This window comes from Nyctereutes procyonoides, unplaced genomic scaffold (assembly GCF_905146905.1).
Source record: "Nyctereutes procyonoides isolate TBG_1078 unplaced genomic scaffold, NYPRO_anot_genome, whole genome shotgun sequence".
Taxonomy (NCBI): domain Eukaryota; kingdom Metazoa; phylum Chordata; class Mammalia; order Carnivora; family Canidae; genus Nyctereutes; species Nyctereutes procyonoides.
Window position 1 is genome coordinate 22093757 of NW_026575041.1, and position 24247 is coordinate 22118003.

General features: G+C 37.4%; 1 protein-coding gene across 6 annotated transcripts in view; it reads right to left on the reverse strand.

Moving 5' to 3' along the window:
- The window catches only part of MTMR2 (myotubularin related protein 2), a 120098-nt gene extending 99351 nt beyond the window's left edge, over positions 1-20747 (reverse strand). For 3 of the 6 annotated variants that reach the window (XM_055320607.1, XM_055320604.1, XM_055320603.1), the window contains exons 1-2: positions 20578-20704; positions 11582-11652 (exon numbers count right to left, since the gene is read on the reverse strand). Coding sequence is in view for 2 of the 6 variants with exons in the window: in XM_055320602.1 (XP_055176577.1) it covers positions 20578-20657 (80 nt within the window). In the remaining 4 variants the exon portion in view is untranslated. Of the gene's footprint in view, positions 1-11581; positions 11653-20577 lie in introns of all 6 variants that reach the window. The other 3 variants (XM_055320602.1, XM_055320600.1, XM_055320608.1) reach the window with 2 other exon arrangements.
- Between the last annotated feature and the right edge of the window lie 3500 nt (positions 20748-24247).

A 24247-nucleotide genomic window follows, 5' to 3' on the forward strand; every position in this document is an offset into this window, starting at 1 on the left:
AAAAAAGAAAAGCTAACATAAATAACCTCTAGAGAACGAAATTTTTCACTTCCCTTCTAGCAATCCATTCCAATTATTAAATCATCATTGGAAACATAGATCATTTATGCTTTCATCACAAATACCACATACTATTTTATTTCAAAACCAAAAAAGGATGTGTACACCTAAGCATTTAATAGTGGACTGTGTTACCATACTAAAAAGTATCTTTGTAATATGAAGCAAAGGATACTTTGGCAAATGCTAACACATAATAAGCTACTCGCCCACTCCAACCAAGACATGTGAGTTTAAACTACAAGAAAGAAAAAAATTGGTCTCATAATTCAAGGAAAGTTGGTTAGCCTTTCGGAGCCTTGACTTCATATTACAAGTAGAGATAAAAATACTTGCTCTTATCTCACTGGATAGTTATAAAAAAAAAAAAAACAACAACTGAAAATGCTATGTGCATTGTTAAGAGTCTTTTATAGGTAAATCCCAGTGATTAAAAAAAGGGGTTGGGATAGGAACATTCTGCCACTGATAATGTGCTAAAATGTTGAAAATGAAGTTACTGTTAAAATGTTTAAGACTTAAGTTTAAAATCTTAAACTTTAAGAGAAGTTGTTTAAAAAAAAAAAAAAAAAAAAGGTGGGACACCCGGGTGGCTCAGCAGTTTAGCACCACCTTTGGTCCAGGGCATGATCCTGAAGTCCTGGGATCAAGTCCCACATCGGGCTCCCTGCATGGAGCCTGCTTCTCCCTCTACCCGTGTCTCTACCTCTCTCTCTGTACTCTCATGAATAAATAAAATAAATCTTAAAAAAAAAAAAAAGTACGCATGGGGCTTTTTAAGAAACAAGACATCTTTTCAGAAAGACTTTCCAGATTCATTCAGCACATTCATCTTTAATTCACAGCTATGTCAAACAAACGTATGTTTTCTAGTTGGATAAAATGCACAAATTCATAAACACTTATTTACCAAGGAAACTTCCTAAACGAAAATCAGAACTCTTTAGAAATTAGCATTTATAACATATCCATTGTATTAAAAACGGCATCAATAAAATAACAGGCCTAATCTATTCATACTAGAATAACTTAAAGGAATAACTGATTTATAGAAAAAAACATTAAATAAATATTTGAGATGATCAGTTCTATCATTACAAAGAATAAAAGAATAAGCAGAATGTCATAAAATATGAAAAAAAATTTCTTATCATTTCTGACAAAAGCCAACTTAGAATTTGGGCACACCAATGAAAATATGATATATAAAGAGTTACAGGTTAATGGTCCAAATACTTTTAAATGGCCCTTATTTTGTAACAGCTTTACAGAGATTTCAAAGTCAAGCTCAGAAGAACTGTGGTGTTACTATTCAAATTAAACTCTAGCCACTGCATAGTATCTGCTTTAGTCAGTAAGTGCCACCTGTCCCTCCCCTACATATGCAGATTTTCCCCAAAGCATACTTAACTGAAAAATACAATTATGTTTCTAAACTAAGCCATCATTCTCCATTATCAATATTCCATTTAATTGACTGACTACAAAAAGTGTCGTTCCTTACATCCAAGTCCTCTTTTTATCTTGAGAGTGGTCTTCGAAACAGAGCAGGAAGTGCTGAAGACGTGAGGGCTTTGTGAATGATGTTATTAGATGACATTCAAAGGAATTCAATTCAACGGTGACATTCAAGTCATAAGGAAGACTAAAGGGCTGAATTGCAATACAAGATGATCTCCAAGTTCAAAGCTAAGATTCTATGATTCAGAGTAAAAACATAAAATTCTGGGATCACAAATGAATTGAAGAGTTACAGTTCTAAATAGTGGAAATATGTGCTAAACTGGGTTTTACTTTTTTTATATCCCTTCATCTAGCTAGTTAAAATGCCCCCAACTTTTCCTCACACACACACACACACACACACACACACACACACACAAATAAACTATTGTCTCACTTGAAAATGTGATTCAAAGACTTGTTCTACATCATATCTTAGCTATACTGCAAAAACCTTCCCCATAGAAAGACCCTCACCCATGGGATGCCTGGGTGGCTCAGCGGTTGAGCATCTGCCCTCAGCTCAAGGGTGTGATCCCGGGTCTGGGGATCGAGTCCCACATCGGGCTCCCTGAGAGGAGCCAGCTTCTCTCTCTGCCTCTCTCTGTGTGTCTCTCATAAATAAATAAATAAAATCTTTTTTTTTAAAAAAAAAAAAAAAGGCCCTCACCCAACTGCAACACCGTGAGATTTTATTCCTCATTTTTAATTAGTATGGGCATTTTTCTGCTCAAATCTCTAGTTAGTCACAGTTGTGATTAAGAAATAAACTTAAGGGCGACTCAGTCAGTTCAGTGTCTGCCTTCATTTGGCTCAGGTCATAATCTCCGGGTCCTGGGACTGAGCCCCTCGTTGGGGAGTCTGCTTCTCCTTCTGCCTCTACCCTATCCGTTCTTTCTCTCTAATAAATATAAAAAATCTTAAAAAAAAGAAATAAAATTAAGTTATAACCATGATTCCCTTCTGTTCCTATCAGTCCTTTGATGGAGGTACAAAAAAAAAAAAAAAAAAAAACTACTGACAAGATGATTTAAATATATAAGCCATATATGAATAGAAAATTCACAGGCCCTGGATAACCTGTAAGTAATTAATAGGATTCAGAATAATGGAGAGTTAAGTGTACTTTGAAACAAAAACAGTCATAATATCTTTAGGGTAGGCAAAACACAATTCCTGACCTCAAAAGCATTAAATACCCTTACTCAGATAAGTCAAGTGTGCTATCATAATAAATCATAATAAAACATACATTTTAGAAATTAATCAAGTTGTTATGGAAAGAATATTTTCTCAAAAGCAATAAAACTAATCAAAAGATAACTAGCAAAAAAAAAAGATAACTAGCACTGTGGAATACTCAGATTAATAATACCAATTATCCTTTATACTTATATATAGACTCCACTTCCTAAGAGGCTCAAAATACCTCTTAGAATAAAACTATATTAAGTTTAACGTACTAAATTCTGATTCGTTATCAACTCTTAGGAAGAGCAGTTAAGACTACATGAACATGCAAACAATTTACATTCATAAACGTATTTATCCAAATTTGCAGCAGGATGGCCCTCATATATGGAAAAGTCACTGTCACCAGAATTCCCCCCTTTTCAACCCACCCCTCATCCCATCCTAAACCAGATTGTTCTCTTTATTTCTAATGAAAAAGAATCAAATCAATCTTATTGAAATGTTAACTTCTGGTTCCACAAAACAACCAAATGAATACACATATACTCATTACATGTGGAAGAACAGAATTCTGGTCAATAGTGAGTAAGAGAGGCACAACACAGAGCAGCACTAGTCATACTGTTTTTTAATAGCCCTGCCACTATCTTAGCCAGAGTGACACAGTTTTCCTTCCACTAAAAGATCAAAACAGAAATCCCATCATCTGACTCTTAGTCATTCCCACACATTTACTGGTCTGCTGTTATTATAACAGAGTGTCTTTTTCCCTTTGCTACAGTATTCCTAAGAACAATGCTCTACCCTTTTGGTCTCAAAAGTTCTAGGATTTCAAAGTGTAGAGTTAGGTGAACAGAGTTATACAAACTAATTATTAGTAGGACAGGAATTACTCTCTATGTGCTTTTCAAAAGAGTATTACCAAATAAGAGAAAATCCTCTCCATTTTTCTATTTTTTGTTTTAGTTAGGAGATTTTTTAAAAATTATATTCATTCCTGCGAGCTAATCAAGCTAAAAACTTGCAAATTAAGACAATTATGTCCAAGCAAATAAATTTTGGCACCTAATAGAGAAGTACTTCATGCCTCAAAACTACTAAACTTACAAGCATCACTGTTAATGCTGCTAAAGGTAGAGAAATCTGCCTCCAGGGAGCAGGGTTCACCTCTTGCCTCCAAATATTCTCATGCCTCAGAGTACGCTTCAGCTTCCTTGGAAGGATGGAGATTAAGAATGTCTACCTCCAGGGATCCCTGGGTGGCTCAGTGGTTTAGCACCTGCTTTGGCCCAGGGTGCGATCCTGGAGTCCCGGGATCGAGTCCCGCGTCGGGCTCCTGGCATGGAGCCTGCTTCTCCCTCCTCCTGTGTCTCTGCCTCTCTCTCTCTCTCTGTCTACCATAAATAAATAAATAAATAAATAAATAAATAAATAAATAAATAAATAGATAAATAAATAAATACAAAAAGAATGTCTACCTCCAACTAAAGGTACAAAGCCATCTGACTTCCTGCTCTTCCCATGTTTCCCCTCCATTTGGGGAGCAGGAACTTCCTGAGTTTCCCTTATCATACCACCTAGCTCTCTTCCACAGATGTTTACTAACATCAACAATGTATTATGTACTGGGGATAGAGCTGAAAACAGATTCATTTTTTTCAAGGGACTTACAGTCTAATAATGAAGGTGCCAGATATATAAGTGTCTCATAACAATACAGTAATGAATGAAGGAATATAAAGGACTCAACAGAAACACAGAAGAGAACACAAAGCCAGAACAAGATGCAGAAATGCTTAGTGGCTGAAAACATAAGCTTTAGGGTCACAGAGACTTGCTTTCAACCACTCAGCAAATAATAATTCAGGTAAGTTCCTTAATCTGGCTCTATTCTTTCTTTCTAAAATAAGATAATGATACCTTCTAAGACTGTAATGAGGATCAAAAACATGATCTATACAAAGTTATTAGTGTTAAATAATTCAGTGGTAGAAAGTGTTCGACAAATAGCATTGTGAAAATAAGAGTATCCTCTTCAGGAGGGAAAACAGGATGAGATTAGAAATAAGGGTCTCCTTTTAAGGAGGAATCCATTAATAAAATTAAAATGGAGCAAAGCACCTGATCCTAAAAGTACTTCTTACTTAGACCTGTACTGTAAAATGTCCTCGTTTGATTACGATAACTGAATGCACAAACTTTTAAATTTTAAGAGTTTGATGAATCACTTAAAGAACAAATATCAATGTGAAATAGTTTTCTATATGTATGTTATATTTATAATTTTATTTTCTTGTTTTTATATACATATAAATGTTTTTATATTTTATGTATTTATATTAATACATGTATTACACACATACACAGACACATCCTATGTAACTTCTGATATATCCAAACAGAAGACTGCTAAGTTTCTTTTTTTTTTTTTCTTTTTTTTGACTGCTAAGTTTCAATCAATAAACTATTACTTACATTTTTCAATGTAACCATCAGCAAAGCATTGAACCTCTCTGGCTCTACAGATTTGCTGGACTGTTAATGGAATTATTATTACTTCATTGTCATTCACAGTACACTTGGAGGTATTTCACAATAATAAACAGAAATATAAAATCCAAACATTAACAGAGTCCATATTTTTTCTTCTTACTTCTCCTGATTTAATATTCCAAAATCCAATAAAAACATTTCTACCAAAAGTGAAAAAGTACGTCTGAAAACTAAAGGTGCAGATAAACATACCAAGCATTGTACACTTTTGATTCAAAACAACCTGAAAACAAGTCACCTATATTTTCATATATCCTAATCAACAAATGCCTCCAGAGGATTTGGGAGAGGCTGCATGTCTTTTATTTTCAGTTATTATTGACCATAGTCATTACAATAAAATCTAAACCACTTGCCTTATTTGAACCGCTTCACTCCTACTGCCAATTTAACTTTTCTTCAGTATTCCATAGAAAGAAAAGGTTCTTCTTAAAAATTATGCTCTTAAAAGTAATGTCCTGAACACATACATAACATGTTTGCCCAAGAACATTAAAGAATGTGGTCTATATTCTGACTGTGAACAAGCTTTTCTAGGAATGCAAATTTGTTTTCAGTACTTACACAATGGACTACAGTGTCATAAGCACTGTTCATGCTTTATTAGTCATTCTGTTCAAAATTTTATTAAGAAAATAATAAAAGGCCTGCAGTGTGTGTAAAACATTAGGACACAAAAGACTTATTGTCAGAATATTTGCAGGATCCCCAAAATAGAAAAACTACCAAAAACAAATTAATTTACAGCTTATAATTATTTTTGAAATGCTACACCAGCACCCTAAATTTCTTAACCAGTCTAGAATATAAAAGATAGGACATAAATGATCTTATCATCATGGCATCTGATGCTGATAGAGACGAAAGACTACATTTTGTATTCTCCAAACAAAGAGGATTTGAGCTTGGGACAGCTGAAGCAGGTTGGCACTTAGTCTGGCAAGGTTCTAAGGTACATGTGCCCTTGGGGACAGTTTAATTTGCATTATTTTGTTTTCAGGTCTATCAACTATACTTCCAAAAATAAAAGTACGGCATATAATTTGGTAATGTGCCAGCAAGTGTGAAAAACCAGGCTGTAAAGGAAATACCGTACATACTTCTCTTTTTTCTGCAAAGTAGTGTTTTTTCAAAGCTCTTATCGGGAAATCTAAATAAATAAAGCAAGCAAAAGCCAAAGCATTCTAGCCAAAATGAGTGTGCCCATAGAGGGTGGAGTAAAAATGAAATAAAAGGCACCTTGAGTCCCAATGACAATCCCAACACCCTCAGCAACCCCTTAAAAGAATTTCTCAGAACTTCTAAATCTGACTAAAACTCAGATGAAGGCTAAAATTAAAACCTATATGGATTCATAAGTAGAATCGAAGAGAAAAGTTATTTATATTTCAGCTTAGCTAAGAAAATGTCATATTAAACTGAAAATTGGTCACATCATTAGAACTCAAAGTGCCTGACTCTGAAATTGCATTTCCTTTTAGAACACTTCCATCCCAAATTGAAATATAAGATCAGAAATACTAAAAAAGAAGAGTTGACCTATGCAATAAATGCCTGCTCAAAAACACTGTTACCCGAACAGAAACAACATAGGGAATTCAGGCTTTGATAAATGACCTCACATATAATTTTCTTATTCCATCATGCAAATCTGAATTCAATATCAAAATCAGAAAGTCACATATTCTTCAGGCTACCTAGAGAGATTTTTTTTTTATCCTAGATAGAGCAAAACTAATTATTACTATTAATTGGTCACTCTCTTTACAGTGTAATGAGATAAAAATTTTCTGCACAACCTTCAAAATCCCGTAAGTTAACACAGGTGTTTTGTTTTGTTTTGCAGTCATTAACTTAAAACAGTCAGTAGAAAAAGAAAACCATTCAATGTCTCTTTCTCATTCTAGCCTGGAAAGGTTAAAGTAAAAAAATCGAATGTCTTAGCATCATTCAGTGATGTCTCTCTACATAATTTCAAAGACTTTTCCAAATTTACAAGTTTAATTGTAAAAAATTATAAATCAAAAAGATACTTTTTCTTGCTTGTTTTTGCTTTCTTTTTCTCTCTCTGTATGATAAAGATGAAGAACACATCTTGCTTTTTAAACAATTTTTTTTTAATATTGAACCATTAGCATAGTCCTTTAGAAAAGTCAAAGCACTCTCATCCATACATTATCTCCCATACATACTACCAACTCTAGGGCTAGATTGCCAGGTACTGAATTCGGTTCAATTACTCTGTATAATCTTGAGGAAGTTACTTCACCTCTCAGTTTCCTCACCTAAAGTGGGAATAATGACAATTCTTATACTTCATATAGGACTGTTATGAGAACTAAATGAATTAACATAAAATACTTAGAACAGTGCCTACCACATGGTACGCACTACACAGCTGTTAACTGATTTTTCTCTTATAATTGTCATCATCAATCCGCATATTTAGGCCTCACAACAATCCTGTAAAGGTAGGATTGCAGGTTATGATTTTACCCTTTCTCCAGATAAGGGAATCTGGCTCACAGATATCAAATGACTCATCCAGAGTTACAGTCAAGAAGTAGAATCAGAACTAAAGAACCAAGGACTAAGGATCAAGACTTTTCAGTACACTGTGTTGTATCATATCATGGTATATTTTTTTTTGAGCTTATACAGTTCAATATACTTCCAGAGGACAGAATTACTACTGTTTTTAAACATTTAAACACTCAACATTTTTTTTAATTTTTTTTAATTCATTTATGATAGGCACACAGTGAGAGAGAGAGAGGCAGAGACACAAGCAGGCTCCATGCACCGGGAGCCCGACATGGGATTCGATCCCGGGTCTCCAGGATCGCGCCCTGGGCCAAAGGCAGGCGCCAAACTGCTGCGCCACCCAGGAATCCCACACTCAAACAATTTTAAGCAGCACACGCTGATAGCCATGCTAAGAATGAGTCTTTGATCCAAAAGACACTTGCATCTCTTATCTCTTCTAAGTACTTCAAGAGTAGCAACATGATTCAGACTTTTAAAGAGAAGTCTGCACTGCATAAATAGGCTGGCAGGACCAGATGAACCTGTCACCAATTTTCCAATATTCAGAATTTCCTTTAAATAGCTAAGATGTATATGACCCATGAAATTTCAGGAGTTCCATGTTATGATTTATGCTGGGCAGTGGAAACAGAATGGCATTTAGAGTCAAAGTTCCAGTTCCAGTTCCATCTCTCATAAGCAAGAGATAATGGATAGTCGTGTCACTTCTCTGAGCTTCAGTTACTGATCTGTCAAATGAAGACCTACTTCACAAGGCTGTTATGAGAAATAATGGAGATGATGTAGGTCAAACAGCTTTGTAACTACAAAAACTATACTAAGATGTGTTAACATTACTATTAGCTACTTTGATTACATTGAGGGCTAATACTAAGCATTCATTAATTTTTTCCATGGAAAATGGGTGGAAGACCAAGAAACAAACATATGTATTTCTCTTTTGATTTTAAATTAAACAATAGTGAATATTTTAAGTTAAGACACAAGAAAACACAGAAGACATAGGATCATCAAAGCAGTAATCATAATACATTATATTTGTGTTACACTTTACAGTTTTGAAAGCATTTCACCATACCATCATAGAAACATAAACGTTATCCTGTTTGTTCACAAATGTACATTAACATACAACAAAACTTCCACTCTTACACACTCTTTAGTGCCTCAACATTAAAAAAAGAAGGAGTTAGACTACATAGTAAAGTTCCCTTTTAGAGCTATTGTATTTATGATTTTGGGCCTGTGGTTAAAAAAAAGCAAAATCATTTAACAGAAAGAAAATTCATAATAGTGGGACACCTGGGTTGCTCAGTGGTTGAGCATCTGCCTTTGACTCAGAGCGTGAACCTGGAGTCCCGGAATCGAGTCCCACGTGGGGGAGGACTCTACTCCTGTAGAACCTGTTTCTCTCTCTGCCTATGTCTCTGCCTCTCTCTCTGTCTGTCATGAATAAGTAAATAAAACCTTAAAAAAAAAATTCAAAATATTTAAACATCAGAAATGAATAAGTGACTTTAAAATATCACTTTTCAAAAAAAATAATAAAAAATATCACTTTTCTTACATCATATAATTAAAACATGTCCCAAAATATCCAGAAAATTGGGTAATGGCATTTTATAGTTAAACTTACTAATAAATTCAAGAATTACAGAATATTTCCCAAAAATTGGATCACTAATTGGATTTACTAATGTAAGATTATAACTCAGTAATTATCAGTATACCATACACAATACAATATAAAATATACAGAATACTAAAACAAAGTCAAACTCTTATAGTTCAGAAAATAATTTAGATTATTTAAGTCCCTCAGATACTGTGAGGGATAATAATTCACTATTAGCCATAATAATTCACTCAGCCATAATAATTCACTATTAAAAATATAAAATAACTTCAACTGCTTAAGGTCTCTGTCTTGGTATATAAAGTATCAGATTCCATACTAAGAAAATAAAACCACTCCTAATAGTACCTCATAGAATCCAAAAGGAAAAAAAAAAAACAAGTTTTTTACAGTAAAAGTTTTAGCAGTAAGTTATTAATACTAAAATTTAGCAAGCACCTATTATCTGCAAAGCACTACGCTAGCTACCATAATTCAAAAATTAAATCAAATCCCTCTTTCTCAGAAGCATAAAACTTGGGCAGCCTGGGTGGCTCAGCGGTCTAGCACCACCTTCAGCCCAAGGCCTGACCCTGGAGACCTGGGATCGAGTCCCACATCCGGCTCCCCGCATGGAGCCTGCTTCTCCCTCTGCTTGTGTCTCTACTCTCTCTCTCTCTTTGTGTGTCTCTCATGAATAAATCAATAAAATCTTAAAAAAAAAAAAAAGCATAAAACTTAAAGGCCAAGTAGGAATAGTACCATGGCAGGGGAGGGGGAGAGCAGGGGCCCTCTACTTGGGACTACTTAGGTCTTTTTACCCAGTGATTTCAAAATCAGAACCAGTCACATATCTAATGAAGAAAGAGTCCATGTTTTTCATGCACAAAACCCATATGTGCATTTTTTTAATTAACAGTGACAGATTTGTTATGATTTTACATATACACATAGTAAAGCTGCCTGGCCCAAAAAAGTCACCAGGTGATTTAGTGAAGTCTAGAATTGGGAGTCAGGAGATCATTTCTAACACTAATTGGAGGAAACAACACCAGTATTGTCTGGCCATCTAACACATATTATATCTTTGGGTAATTTATTTAAACTTCTCTAGGTCTGTTCCTGCATCTACAAATGTCTAGAGTCCAAAAAGTATCTGGATTGAAGGTTCTCACTTTATTTTTTTTTTAAGATTTTATTTATTTATTCATGAGAGACACAGAGAAAGGCAGAGTCACAGGCTGAGGGAGAAGCAGGCTCCCTGTGGGGAGCCCAAAGTGGGACTCAAAAGTCCCAGGACTCCAGGATCATGCCCTGGACCAAACAGAGGCACTCAACCACCGAGCCACCCAGCCATCCCTGAAGGTTCTCACTTTAAATGAAGACTCCTGGGGGCCACTCCCAGTGATTCAGAATTTCTGTGATGGAACCTAGGAAGCTAAATATCTACCAAACACCACAAAGTGACTGAAATACACAGGTGGTCGTCAGTCACACTTTAGGTCATCACAAGTCCTAGTCACACCAGATATCTCTAACGTCCCTAACTGTATAAAAAGATGACACAACTCATTTCAGCACCAATGCCTTAGGAATTCTGGATCTAGCATAATGTGCAGGCCATATAGTAGATGCTAAACAAATTTTTAGAGGAAGAAAGGGAAGAAGGAAGGAAGGGAGGAGGCCAGATAGCTAACCGGTCATATTTTTGGCTAAGAAATATACAAAACAGTAGTAAAATTAAAACTGCGCAAAACACATTAGCTGCCGAAGAATAAAAACCTCAGTCTCTACACACATACAATTTTAAGCATTAAGATGAGCCATTGTCAAACAGCAAACTACTAAAGAGAAAAAAGGGAAAAAACAGTACACAGAAGCCAAAAGAATTTTAGTGGAAAATTACTGGTGACTAAAACATAGCAACCGTTTACTCTGGATAGAAGAGAACACAGAATTTTAAGGACTGGGACATGGAACTAAAGTCTGAAGGTACTGGTTACTCAAATGCATAAATTTCACTCGGGATAAAAGAATATGGATTCCAGAAATATTGGTGACAATATCAACTTTTGTCCATTGTTTAATTCCGTTTTCCCATTCACTTACATTATAATTTTTGAGATGTTTTATCTTCACTTCTGATGATCTTCAAATGTCAATGGCTCTTAACACATTAACTGTAAACAAACACACAAAGGAACTTAGGGGAATTCAGATAGTTAAGGAACCCTACAGTAAAGTATTCTAAATTATCCTGTAAAGCCTGCAGGGGAGGGAGAGGCCCGAAGAGGCTTTGGTACCCTGTTTACCTGCTTCACAATTTATCTGATGTTCAAAATGCAGTATCATTCTAATGACACTATCCTCTTTATCATCAAGCAAAGAAAAAAAAAAAATCATCCTATTTTCTGTCAGAAGCAAAAAACAATCAAAGCCGGAGAAAATTCTCTCCAAATAGAGACACACTGAATTCACTGATGTACTGAGTATTAGTATCTTTTTCCTGCGTTACAGTGTAGCCAATCAAAGAACCTCATTTCCTTGCCACTACCATTTAATCAAACCTCCCCTAGGACTGCCCTATAACTACCAAGTTTTGGCCTAGACCTAGAACACTAAATCTTCAGGCATGATCAGTTCTTTACAAAGACCTTGAGGTTAAACAGACCATTTGAATCCAAATGTCAAAGTGCTCTCCCTAATCTCCAGTTTTCTCATCTGTAAAATAGAAACAATGATATTGTTTATTTTATATAATTATGAGGATAATATGAGAAAATGCATATTAAGGGATTTAGCACCATGCCCAGCAAGCACTCAAAAATAGTAAGTGCTGTTATATATACTACTAATAATCACAACAATAATAAATTTACTTCTGGAATAATTTGTGACATGTGCCTTTTAAATCCTCTGAGCCCAAAAAATAATGCCATACCAACCCAGAGGAGACTTCTCTACCCTCTTCAACCCACTCCCAAAAGATTAAACACCTATGTTTGACATTACATGCTTAAAATATTAATATTTAAGTTCAAAAACACAAAAAAATGCATAAACACAGATTTCTCTGAGTTTCCAAAATTTTAGGTCAAAGATACAAAAACAGTCAATATTGGCAAAAGCACTGATAAACCAACATTGCCCCAAATGGACAGGTTTATTTCCCCTATGGAGACTAAACTTTTAGAACTGATGAGAAAAACCTAAGTGGAACCTGATGCAACATTTTGGGGGGAGATAAAACACATGGATACATGGCTGGGAAGCAAACTAGAAACAAAAGAAGAGTAAGCAGTGTTGGCCACCATCCTCATTACCACCACTACTTTACCATGCAATTCCTTGAGCTCTTCAAACAAAATAAAAAATGAAATAGAAGAGATGATCATTTTTCATTTGATTTCCATTTGCCTTTCACTTAATGAGTTGACAAGTATTAAACATACCGGTTTTCGTTATGATCCCAGGTTAGGATTATAAAAATCTGGCCCAAGAAAATACACAAAGAAAGTACGAAGTTAAACTCAAGAGTTTAGAGTGTTCCAAGATAGTTTTCTTTTTTGGTCTGCTACAATATATCATGTCTCTTAGCATATTTTCCACTTTGGTCACTGCTTTTGCAAGTCTAAGAATGTCTCTGAAGTATTGTCAACTTTAACCGGAAATGAAAACTGTCTTCCTTGCAAAAATGATTCATTTATATACTATGGAGAAGCTGCTGTCTCCAATGCCTATTCTCTCCTATTTCTTACAGACAGAACCTCCAATTTTTAGCTCAGCACAGGCTTCCCAGAAAAGACTACATATCCTGGCCTTCCTGTGTCTAGGGATGGCCATGGGACCACATTCTGGCCAACTAGATATAAGCTTAAAAGACTAGATGTAACCTCAAAAAAGTATTCTTTAAAGAAGGAAAACATGCTTTTCTTCTTCCTTTCATCCTTCCATCCTTCCTTCTGACTACAATGAAAGCAATGGTTAGAGCTCCAACAGCAATTTTGATTCATGAGGTAACACTGCAGTAAAGAGCTGTGTTCTTGTTACTTCAGGTCCACTATATCAGATTAGTATTGACTATCTCTGGGCATTTTTATGTGGGAGGAAAACTAAAATTATCTGTTTTAGGCCACAGTAAGTTTGGATTTTCTGTTATATTCAATCAAACCTAAACCCTAACCTTAAAAAAATAAAATAATAGGAGTTTTCCAAATATCAGTATTTAGGGTTTTTGAAGTATATAGTTTAAAACATATTTTAGGGCAGCCCCGTGGCTTAGCAGTTTAGCGCCACCTTCAGCCCAGGGCATGATCCTGGAGACCCGGGATCGAGTCCCACGTCAGGCTCCCTGCATGGAGCCTGCTTCTCCCTCTGCCTGCGTCTCTGCCTCTCTCTCTCAACCTCTCTCTCTGTGTGTGTGTCTCTAATAAATAAATAAAGTCTCTTAAAAAAAATTTTTAAAAAACAGATTTTAGAAGTGAATTCTTACACTGAAAACAGTATCTGCCTTTATTTAATCTAGACTAAAAAGTATTTAAAGACCTCAAGAGTTAATCTCATAAAGTAAGCGTCTTTGAAAAGTCATCAGTGATTGCTGCTGTAAGTACTAAGTACTTGACAGGGGAAGGACTGTGAAGTTGGAGCGTTAGTGGTCTGTAGTGATGGCAGCACTGGCACACACATAAAAGCACATTACGAGGGACAGCACAATGCGTTCTGTGTAAGAAAATTACAGGAAAGGGAACTGAGACTATTATTTTCATTAAGTGGGCATCTTCTTCGGATGCCTGGGTGACTCAGTCAGTTAAGCATCTGCCTTCAGCTCAGGTCATGATCTCGGGGCCCTGGGATGGAGCCCTGAGTTGGGCTCCATACTCAGTGGGGAGTCTGCTTCTCCCTCTGTCCTTGCTCATGTGTTCTCTCTCTTGCTCAGTCTATCAAATAAATAAATTTAAAAGAAAAAAGAGGGCATCTTCTCTAGTCCCTTCGATTTTAATAACTTTGTACCAATCTTTTGTTTTCAATAGTTCCATTTTTAACCTGACTTCCTGTGGGAAGAATGCTTGTAAAGTCACTCCCTATCCTTGACTATCAACTCTCAATAGTTTTTAATCCTATCTACAGATTTAACTAAATCAAACAATAGGACAAAGATAGCAAGTGCTTTACCTATTCAAAACTAATTTTCTTAAAAAGAAAAAATAGTCTCTACTAAAATCTAGAGAATTTCCACTGGTCAAGTACTGAATCACATGCAACCTTTGGCCCTGTTGATTTTGAATACAATAGCATGAACTTGGCAGCTTTACAAAATAAACTTACTGATTTCTGGACATCTGTATCTGGGTATTTCCTTCCCTGGGGCGTAATCCAGACTTTACTGGTTCAGGTGATGGCTTCCTGGAATTACTTATTTATAATGTTTTTTAAAATTTATGTTACAACTACAGATTTCACCAAGGACTTTTTTTTTTTTAATTTTAAGATTTACTTATTTGAGAGAGAGTATGCATGAGAGTGAAGGAGGGGCAGTAAGAGAGAGAGAGAATCTCAAGCAGACTCCCCGCTGACAGTAGAGACCCATGCAGGACTTGATCTCATGACCTGAGCTGAAACCTAGACTTGGGCAATCAACCAACTTAGCCTCCCAGGCACCCCAAAGACCTATTTTTTTTTTTTAATATATTTTTTTTAATTTTTATTTATTTATGATAGGCACACAGTGAGAGAGAGAGAGAGAGAGAGGCAGAGATGCAGGCAGAGGGAGAAGCAGGCTCCATGCACCGGGAGCCCGACGTGGGAATCGATCCCGGGTCTCCAGGATCGCGCCCTGGGCCAAAGGCAGGCGCCAATCCACTGCGCCACCCAGGGATCCCCAAGACCTATTTTTAAGTAAAGGCTTAAAACATGTATTCCTGATGTATTACTCATAGCTGAGAAAGAAAAACCACAAGAAATTTCCTAAAAATCAGGTATCATAAATCTCAAAGAGATGACTTTTACCTTTCACTACTTCAGTCAATATTTCTACAAAAATGCTTTTAAGTAATCAGCTTATGGTAGCTGTAACATAGACCTTAACTTAGTCTGTTTCAACAAATACTGATGGAGTTACTAAAAACAATTCGTAAAAGATCTAAAGCAGTGGTTTTCAGACTCTAGTTTTAGTTTAGGATCACCTGGAAGACTTGCTAAAACACACTGTGGGCTTCACTCCCAGAATGTTTTATCCAATTACATCTGACGTAGCACTAAGGAATCTGGATTTTTAACAAAGCCCCAAAGGATTCTGATGCTACTTATTTGGGAACTACTGACTGGTCTACATTAATGGAAGACCACTGATGATAGCATAATGAGGAAAGAAAAAAAAAATATGGGACCCAATCTCAACTTTAGTATATTTGTATACTTTTGATTAGTAATTAATCTTTTTAAATTTTCTTTCAGAAAAATCTACACAGTAATTACTGATTAGTTCACAATAATATTGGACCTTATCTGACAGAACTTTAAAAATCTCTTAGGGTCCTAGAATAATGAAATACAAAATAAGTATGTCCAATATTTGACACAAGGTGCTAATTATTTTGCCAAGGTTGGAAATTCAACCTATAAGTTTTGCTTAGTTCCATAACTAGTTTCTACCACTAATCCTGGCCAGTTACCTCAGAATACATGCCAAGAGTCACAAAGGGAGTGGGTAAGAATGTGCGATTGGACACAAATCCATCACCACTACTGGAAAACAACTCAAAAGCACATGTCCTACCAATATATCAGCTCTAAGTGACCTTGAGGCTGAAACTAGGAATGACCTCTTACAAAAAATGTGTTTCAGAAACCTTAAAAACTCTTCTCCCTTTTCAGATTGTAAGTACCATATACATATAAATATGTAAATATAAATGCTAAAGAATTTTATTCACTAGAAACCAACTGATAAACCAAAATAAACTGAGACAAACAAGTGGTGCCCAGAATAACTAGAGAATGAGGGTATATAAAAGATGAAAGAAAAAAACAGACATTTAAAAAGATGACTGACATAAGTCAGACAGAAAAAGACAACAATCCAGAGTAGTAGATGGAAAAGCAGGTAGGATAAAATGAACACAATGTTATAAAGATATATGACTGGGCACAGAAAAGATAATGTAGCCAATAGAATCAGCTCAGTGTGTCAAGAGGCATCATGCAAAAGTAACTTTAGTAGCCTGAAATTGTGTCTTTATAGGCCAAATTCAACATAAGAAAACCTTTTTTAATGCTTTGAGTGGAGACAACAAAGAAGAGAGCAGAACATTCACTCAATATTTCTTTATTTAAACATTTAGTGGCCACCTATGGCACTAGATGTATTAGCAGGTGATTATGCATAGTAAAAAAGAGTCAAAGAAATCCACTCAAGCAGTACATTTTATAACAGTGTACAAACTGAAAAAATGGAAAACCAGATACCAAGATAGTGACAAATCCTGCTGTACAACTTAAACAATCTAAGGCTCAAGCCTACCTACCTATCATATCTAGCCTACAGTACTGTTTTATCTATATCCTGTACAAATCATACTTATGTCAAGAATCAGAGCAAGGGCAACAAGAATTAAATTATGGAACAGAGCCAGATTATCAGTGTGCTGAAGTGAATTTTTTCACAATTCTCTCTCTGTGGGGCTAGACACATTGAAGAATAGATAACAAAGGATATACAAGAGCTGATAAACATGCAAGATTCACCAAAAAAAATTACTTTTTTTTAAGGATGCAAGATGACATAACTATAGCTTATTAGGAAACTACTATCTGGATATCACATAAAAAAAATAAAATAAAATCACCCTTTTGTGGCCAAAAGCATCAAGCCTATGGTGACCTAGAAGGCAAAGCCAGAAGTACTAGCAACTCTGAGACAACTACATAGATAAACACAGATAAACAGACATATCAAGACTCGACATACATTTAAAGATTTTATTTATTTATTTGAGAAAGAGAGTGTGCACACCGGGGTGGGGTGCAGCAGAGGGTGAGACAGAGACTCTCAAACATACTCTGTGCTGATCACAGAGACCGACTCCAGACTCAGTCCCACAATCCAGAGATCATGACCTGAGCCAAAACCAGGAGCAGGACACTCAACCAAAAGCCACTCAGGCACCACAAGACTCGATGTACATTTAGCATGAACTATAGGTCTCACAAAAGCCAGTTGCCCAACCTGAATGGAGTGTGTCATTTTCAAAAAACAGTGGGCAACCAGAAGGATTAGTGTATTATTTTTCAGATTTATATTCCTATTTCCCAGAAAAACATAAAACTTACAAATTAACACATTTCAATATAATATTTAAACTGAATTAATCTAATAGAATACTTGAAGAAATCAGATAGGCATGTATTACCAACTTTGATTACAAATCTGACTGAAGCCTTTCTGCCAAATTGAAGATAAATATGCAGTTACATAGTTTCCATTTTCAAATAGGAAGCATTTTTTTTTTTGCATGAACAGTATTTCTTGAAGCTAAACTCAACAGAAACTTTTATCAATCTAGTCTGTAAAAAACATATGGAATACACTGAACATATTAGCTATTGTTGTATCGGAACAAATTCACGTGGCAATTTCCTAATTGAAAATTTGACACTGAAAATTTCCTAGTTGTAAAAAAACAGAAGGCATAAAAATAAACTACAATTTAAGGGCAATGTTTCTGCAGAAGGCTGAGACAATACAGTCCAAATATTGATATTTTGCTTTATTATAGGCTATCACATTAAAATCATAAACAGCTGGATAGCCAGGTAGCATAGCTATTATAATCATGGTTTTCTGCCCTCTCACCTACAATTTGTTTGCCTAGATTAAGTTTAAATTTAAGCTTTCTAACAAGTGTCTACAATGCAACTATTTTACACTGTTGATCAAACATGTGTAACGATTCTTAAAAGACATGAAAAAATTTAGCAGGGTGAATTCTACATAGTAGACATTCAACAAATGTTATTTTTTTTCTACCTTCCAAAGGAAAGGAATGAAAGCTGGCATTCTCCTATGGAAAGTAGATCATAAGGAAGAGGCTAACATATTCTAGTCAAAACTATCTCAAGGAGTTAATTTTCTTAAATTCATATGTCAGTAACATAATTTTTAATTAAGAATTAAAATATATAAACTTTAAAGTTACTGGGCTTTCTTTGGGGAGGGAATAAATATGCTTAAGTGGCACAATTAGGTACGTTAATTTGAAATAACAGATTTATTTAGTATAATTTTAAAACTCCATAAAGGGAATATCTTAGTAATTGATAAGATTGTATCTTAATCATTACTGTCATTAAGATAAAGAATGACAGAATTTTAGAGCGCCAAGGGACGTTGCAGGTTCTCTAGATCAATTTCTTTATTTTGAAAGATGTGAAAATTGCAGACTGGAAGAGTTAAATGATACGGGCCAAAAAACTAGCAGAGCCAGGGACTTTTAAGAGTCTGAGCCTCCTAACTTCCAATACATTCTTCATCCTAACAGACTATGCTGCCTCCTGCGGTTCCACTTCCTCTTGCTTGGGTGAGATTACTGGTTGCCTCATTTGTTTTCTTTACATTCTATTCTGAATCATAGCTGCCATTTGTAACTTTCCTATACAATTCTAATTTTACAACCTGTTTTCTGCATAATTTTAAGCTAAAAATGTAACTTAAGTTTCCTAAATTTCAGAGTAATAAAATTTTTAAAATACTCGAAACAGATGTACAATATATGTGATCGAATGCAAAGAAAAATCCTTCTCTCCTGGGTAATTAAATGTATAGATTCAAAAAAAAATTTTATTGAGAACCTCTGACATGAAAGGTGTCTCTGTTAAATGCTGGAGATAAGATAGTAAGATGTGGTCCAGTAGATTACAGTCTCGCAGAAAATAATTAACCCACGATTACACTGTTTGTTGAGAACTCTGAAAACGGTGGGAGCAGGTTCCCAGGAGTGCTTTAGGAAGAGAATCTAATGTATAATGAAGGAAACAGCTAATATTTTCACAACAAGGTCTGAACAGTAATAGGAAAACATAGCTGTGTCACTCATATTTAGTAGAGTGCAAAATGAACTAAAAGTTAGAAACTTCAATTTATTCTGAGGAAAATGAAATGTGTGTTTTCACACAGATTAGTATCGAATAACTCTAATTAGACTATTTTTTTTGGTAGAAAAGAACCTGATTTCATTTTGGCTACATAACAAACACAGGTCATCTATTATTTTTTCCTTAGATTTTAATTCACTATTTTAAAACCAAAGGGAAAACATTCTCTGAAATATGTCTAGTTCATACTCACAACAGCTATCTACAAAATTGCATACTAGAGTCCTCCTCAAAATTCCAGGAAAAAAAAAAAAAATCCCATCTGGTCACAAGAGAAATAACCAGGAAAACCGGTAGCCCCAGAAGGAAGAAAGCTAACACTCATTATTCACTCAGGGTTAAGGACTGCTCAGATTCCTAATGATTTTCAGCTGCAAGATTTTGAAAGGCGATGTACAGTGGGCATTTTTATTTACATTTTTAAAGCAAAATGGGGGGAGGGGGAGGAGTATAGAGAAAATCATGAGAAATAAAGTGATGGGGGAAAAAAAAAAAAAAGTGAGCAAGAATCCCCAAATCGAAGACAGACGAACAGATGGAAGCAAGCCTGGAGAACGGTTTGGAAAAGCGTACAGGAAAGAAAGGCAGGGAGGAAAGGAGGGGTGGTGGTTGGGGGAAGGGCTGTCCAAAAAAATAATTCGAGAGGGAATGAGAAACAAGAGATACTAGTGAACTGGGGGCTGCCTCCACCCGGGATTTAAAAAAGATGTTACAAGAAAGGTAGAGTCGCCGGTAAAGCAGCAACGAGTGTTCACCTTCCCTTCTCCCCAGCCTGCAAACCCCAGAGGGGGAGGAAGAAGTGGCTCCCAGGCCCCAGGAGAGGAATTTCGGCGCAGCCATCGGGAAGCAGAGTCGAGAGCTGGGGCGCCCCCGGTGGGTCCAGGCCCCTCTCCATCCCTCTCGGGCGCTGGGCGCTGGGCGCTGGGCGCTGGGCGGGGCCCGGGCATCCCGGTTACCTGGACAGAGAGTCCACGCTGGGCGGCCGTGCTGCGGCCGGCTGGGAGCCAAGACTCTCGCAGCTCGAGCTCTTCTCCATGGCGCGGCGGGGACAGCGGGACGGAAAGGCCGAAGCGACCTCCGCGGTAGCGGAGCGGGAGGAGCGGAGGGCGGAGTGCGCCGGGCAGGGGCCGCGGTCAGGCCAGCGCCGGCCCGGGAGGGAGACCGGAAGCGGCCATGTTCCCCCAGCCTGCACCGCGCCGGGGGCCGCGCAGGAGCGAGGACCCCGGGGCTGCCGCCGGCTGCGGCCGACGCCCTGCGCTGGCTGCGCGCGCTCCTGCGCCCCCGCGCTGCCCGGAGGGTCGGGGGACCCCTGGGAGGAGGAGCATGGCAGGAGTCAAAGAGAGGACTAAGTGCACACCGGGGGCAGGGGCAGGGGCAGGGGTCCTGGGGCTGCGGGTAACTGGGCCGGGGATGCTGGGAAACACGGGGCAGGGACCCGGCGCGGGCGGCGCGGGGCGGGGGCCGCGCGGGGGGGGGGGGGCAGGAGAGGGAGAGCGGGACCACGTGAAGGGGAAAGGGTAGTGGAGATGGCCAAGGTCACCAGGTTTGGGGCTGGAAATAATAATTATTAATTAAATAGTGGTTAAAAGTTCCTTTAGCCAGTCGGACATGAACTCAGAACCCCCCTGTGCCCGTCCCTGGCAGCGTAACCCAAGGCATTGAACACCCTCTTTCTTATCTGTTAAATAGGAAAATAGTATCTTCACAGATCAGGTGAGTTAACACCTGTAAGATGCTTAAAACAGTGTTTGTCCCCAAAGTTCGCAGCAGCAGTGTCCACAATAGCCAAACTGAGGAAGGATCGACGGATGATGGATACGGAAGCTGCGGTCCGTGTACACGTGGAATCCTGCTCAGCCCTCAGGACGGACGGACGGACGGACGGACGCCCGCCATTTGCTCCGGCGAGGATGGGCCTGGAGGGTATTATGCAGAGCGAAGTAAGTCCGTCCTCGGAGAAGGACAATCAGTAGTATATGGTTTCACTCACTGGGGGAATATAACAAATAGTGAGAGGGATTATAAGGGAAAGGAGGGGAACCGAGTGCGGAAAATCAGAGAGGGAGACCAGCCCCGAGAGGCTTCTAACTCGGAAACAGAGTCGCAGGAGAGGAGGTGGAGGAATGGGGTGACTGAGGGCGCCCTTGACGGGATGAGCACGGGCTGTTACACGGAATGTCGGCAAATTGAATTTGAATGAAATATTGGAAAAACAATTATCGGCACATGGTAAGCACTCAAATATTAGCTGTTAGTCGTACTCCCTACTTTGTGAGGGTTCTTAGGATGTGATGTGTTAAGGTGTATAAACAGTAATACAGCTTCAAAAATGGTAGCTGTGGGACAGGAACCTGTAGGAGGGATGGCAGAGAAGTGAGAAGTGGCTGGCATGACAAAGGTTAGCAGAGAAAGTATAGGACAGGTAGGAAAAAAATTAATGCTCCTCATCCCCCCACCAGCCCGGCATTGTAGAAAGTGCACTAGAAAAGCAGAAATGTTTGGTCCTACAATGATTTGAGGTCTCTGTGGTCTGTAAGCGTGCAGGGGCAAAGCACTTTGTCATTAGTCCATTGTACAAACAAGGAGGTGTGGAAGAGGAAAATGGGAACTGATAAATATGCAAAAAGAATTAGATGCATCTACTACTGAGTGTGGCAGTGTTGGATAGGGGACAAATTTTAGCAATCTTTCCCTGCCCTCTTGAATTCCCCTGCGGAGCAGGAAGGGAGGGTGGGTAGATAGAGCTGTGATAAGAGAATAGGAATTGGGTGAAGGGGAAATGCTTCTGCTGATAATTTTCTGTTATGGAAGACACAGGAAGGACAGAAGAAAAATATAAAGGAATTTTTCTGATTGAGACCAAATCGCAGTGTATGAAGTATAAAATGATGCTAAGATTATTTCCGTAAAAAGAAAAAAAGCGTATTAAAAAAAAACACTTCTTGCTAGAATAGAGTGATGTTCATTTAAACTAGATTTAATTCATACTGACAACCGATGTTTTAAGAAAATCTTAAAAGTATAGGGCCAGTGAAATATTAACATGCAAGTACATTCCCCAAAAGAACAACCTAACCTAGTTGTGTTCAGCATACTTATTAAAATAAAATGTTTTTAAACACAAAAGCTTTTGCCTTTTCATTTTCCAGCTTGGCAAGGATCGGATGGCAGCTGATAGTTTTTATTTATATGATTTTTAAAGAGTCCTTTAACTGTACTCCTCTAATAAGCAAAGAGTTAGAAACACTTAACAAGCATAAACATCTACAATGATTCATAAAAGAATTTGCTTATTGATTCCTGGTTTCTACCTGGCTTCCAAAATGCTGACTCACTGTCACCTGATACTCTGACATGGATTTTTCTAAGCTAAGTTTGGTGAAGATGGATGAATCCTTGAATGGGAGACCCAAGCACTCTCTACAGCCCCGTTTTTTTCTAGAACTATGATAATAGAGCACTTGAAACCATCTGCCTGATGTAATGATTTGTATATGAATCTCTCTGGTAATTAATAAAGAACAGTACTGTGGGGCACCTGGCTGGTTCATTTGGTAGAGTGTGTGACTTTTGGTCTTGGGGTTGTGAGTTCGAGTCTCATGTTAGATGCTGGGATTACTTAAAAATCTAAAAAAAAAAAATAATAATAATGATAATAATGTTAGTGTAGAGATTTTAGAATCAGACAAATTTGAATTGGGCCCTGATTCTATCATGTACTTGCCCTGTGATTTCAATTAAGTTGCTTCCCCAACAACTGTTTTCTCACCTCTGAAATGGGAATAAAAACATCCACATAATGGATTGTTTTTCCCAATACAGAGTTTGCACAGTAGGATCTCAGTAAATGGATCTGATGCTATTGTTATTTTTTCTTCCTCTGAACTTACTGCTTTACTTCTAAATATTAAAGCAGTAATTTCTGAAAGTGAACAACAAGCAAAGAATACTTGAATCTCAGATAAAAGTTAAATGATTAGTACTGAATTATTTTTCTGACATATTGGCTACTGTGTCCTATATCCAAGAGAAATTCCCTTGATTAGAAATCCCCTTCAACTCAGTTTTCTTATCTTTTAAAAGAACACTTTAGCCTATCCCAGGTCTTCAGAAACTATTGCTAAAATTAAACTACAGTGTAGGTTCATCTTGTAGCTGAGGCACAGGTGTGCAGGAGCACCTGGCTCCAGGGAGCCCATACAGACCAGGTGCAGCCACTCCCATTTGACAAAATCCAAAGGCAGTGAAACCAATGGTGGTGAAACAAGGAAGGAATTTATTTCAGTGAGGTCAACACAGGGAAGACAGCAAATTATCCTCTCAGCTGTCTCTAAAGTGCTGAAAATACTTCCAGATTTATACAAGGAAAATGTGTGACCAAGGTCCGTGGGTATGTGCAGGTGGGCAGTAAAGGTTAAATTGATCATTATCGTGGAGTCAATCATGGGCAGTCTTGCTCAGGGAAGCTCTTTCTGCTTGAGGTGCTAGTTTCAGTTCCCCTCAGGGGATGCTTTGCTCACAGGGTCTTTTTTTTTTTTTTTTTTTTTTTTTTTTTAAGATTTATTTATTCCTGAGAGACACAGAGGGAGAGGGGCAGAGACAGAGGGAAAAGCAGACTCCCTGTGG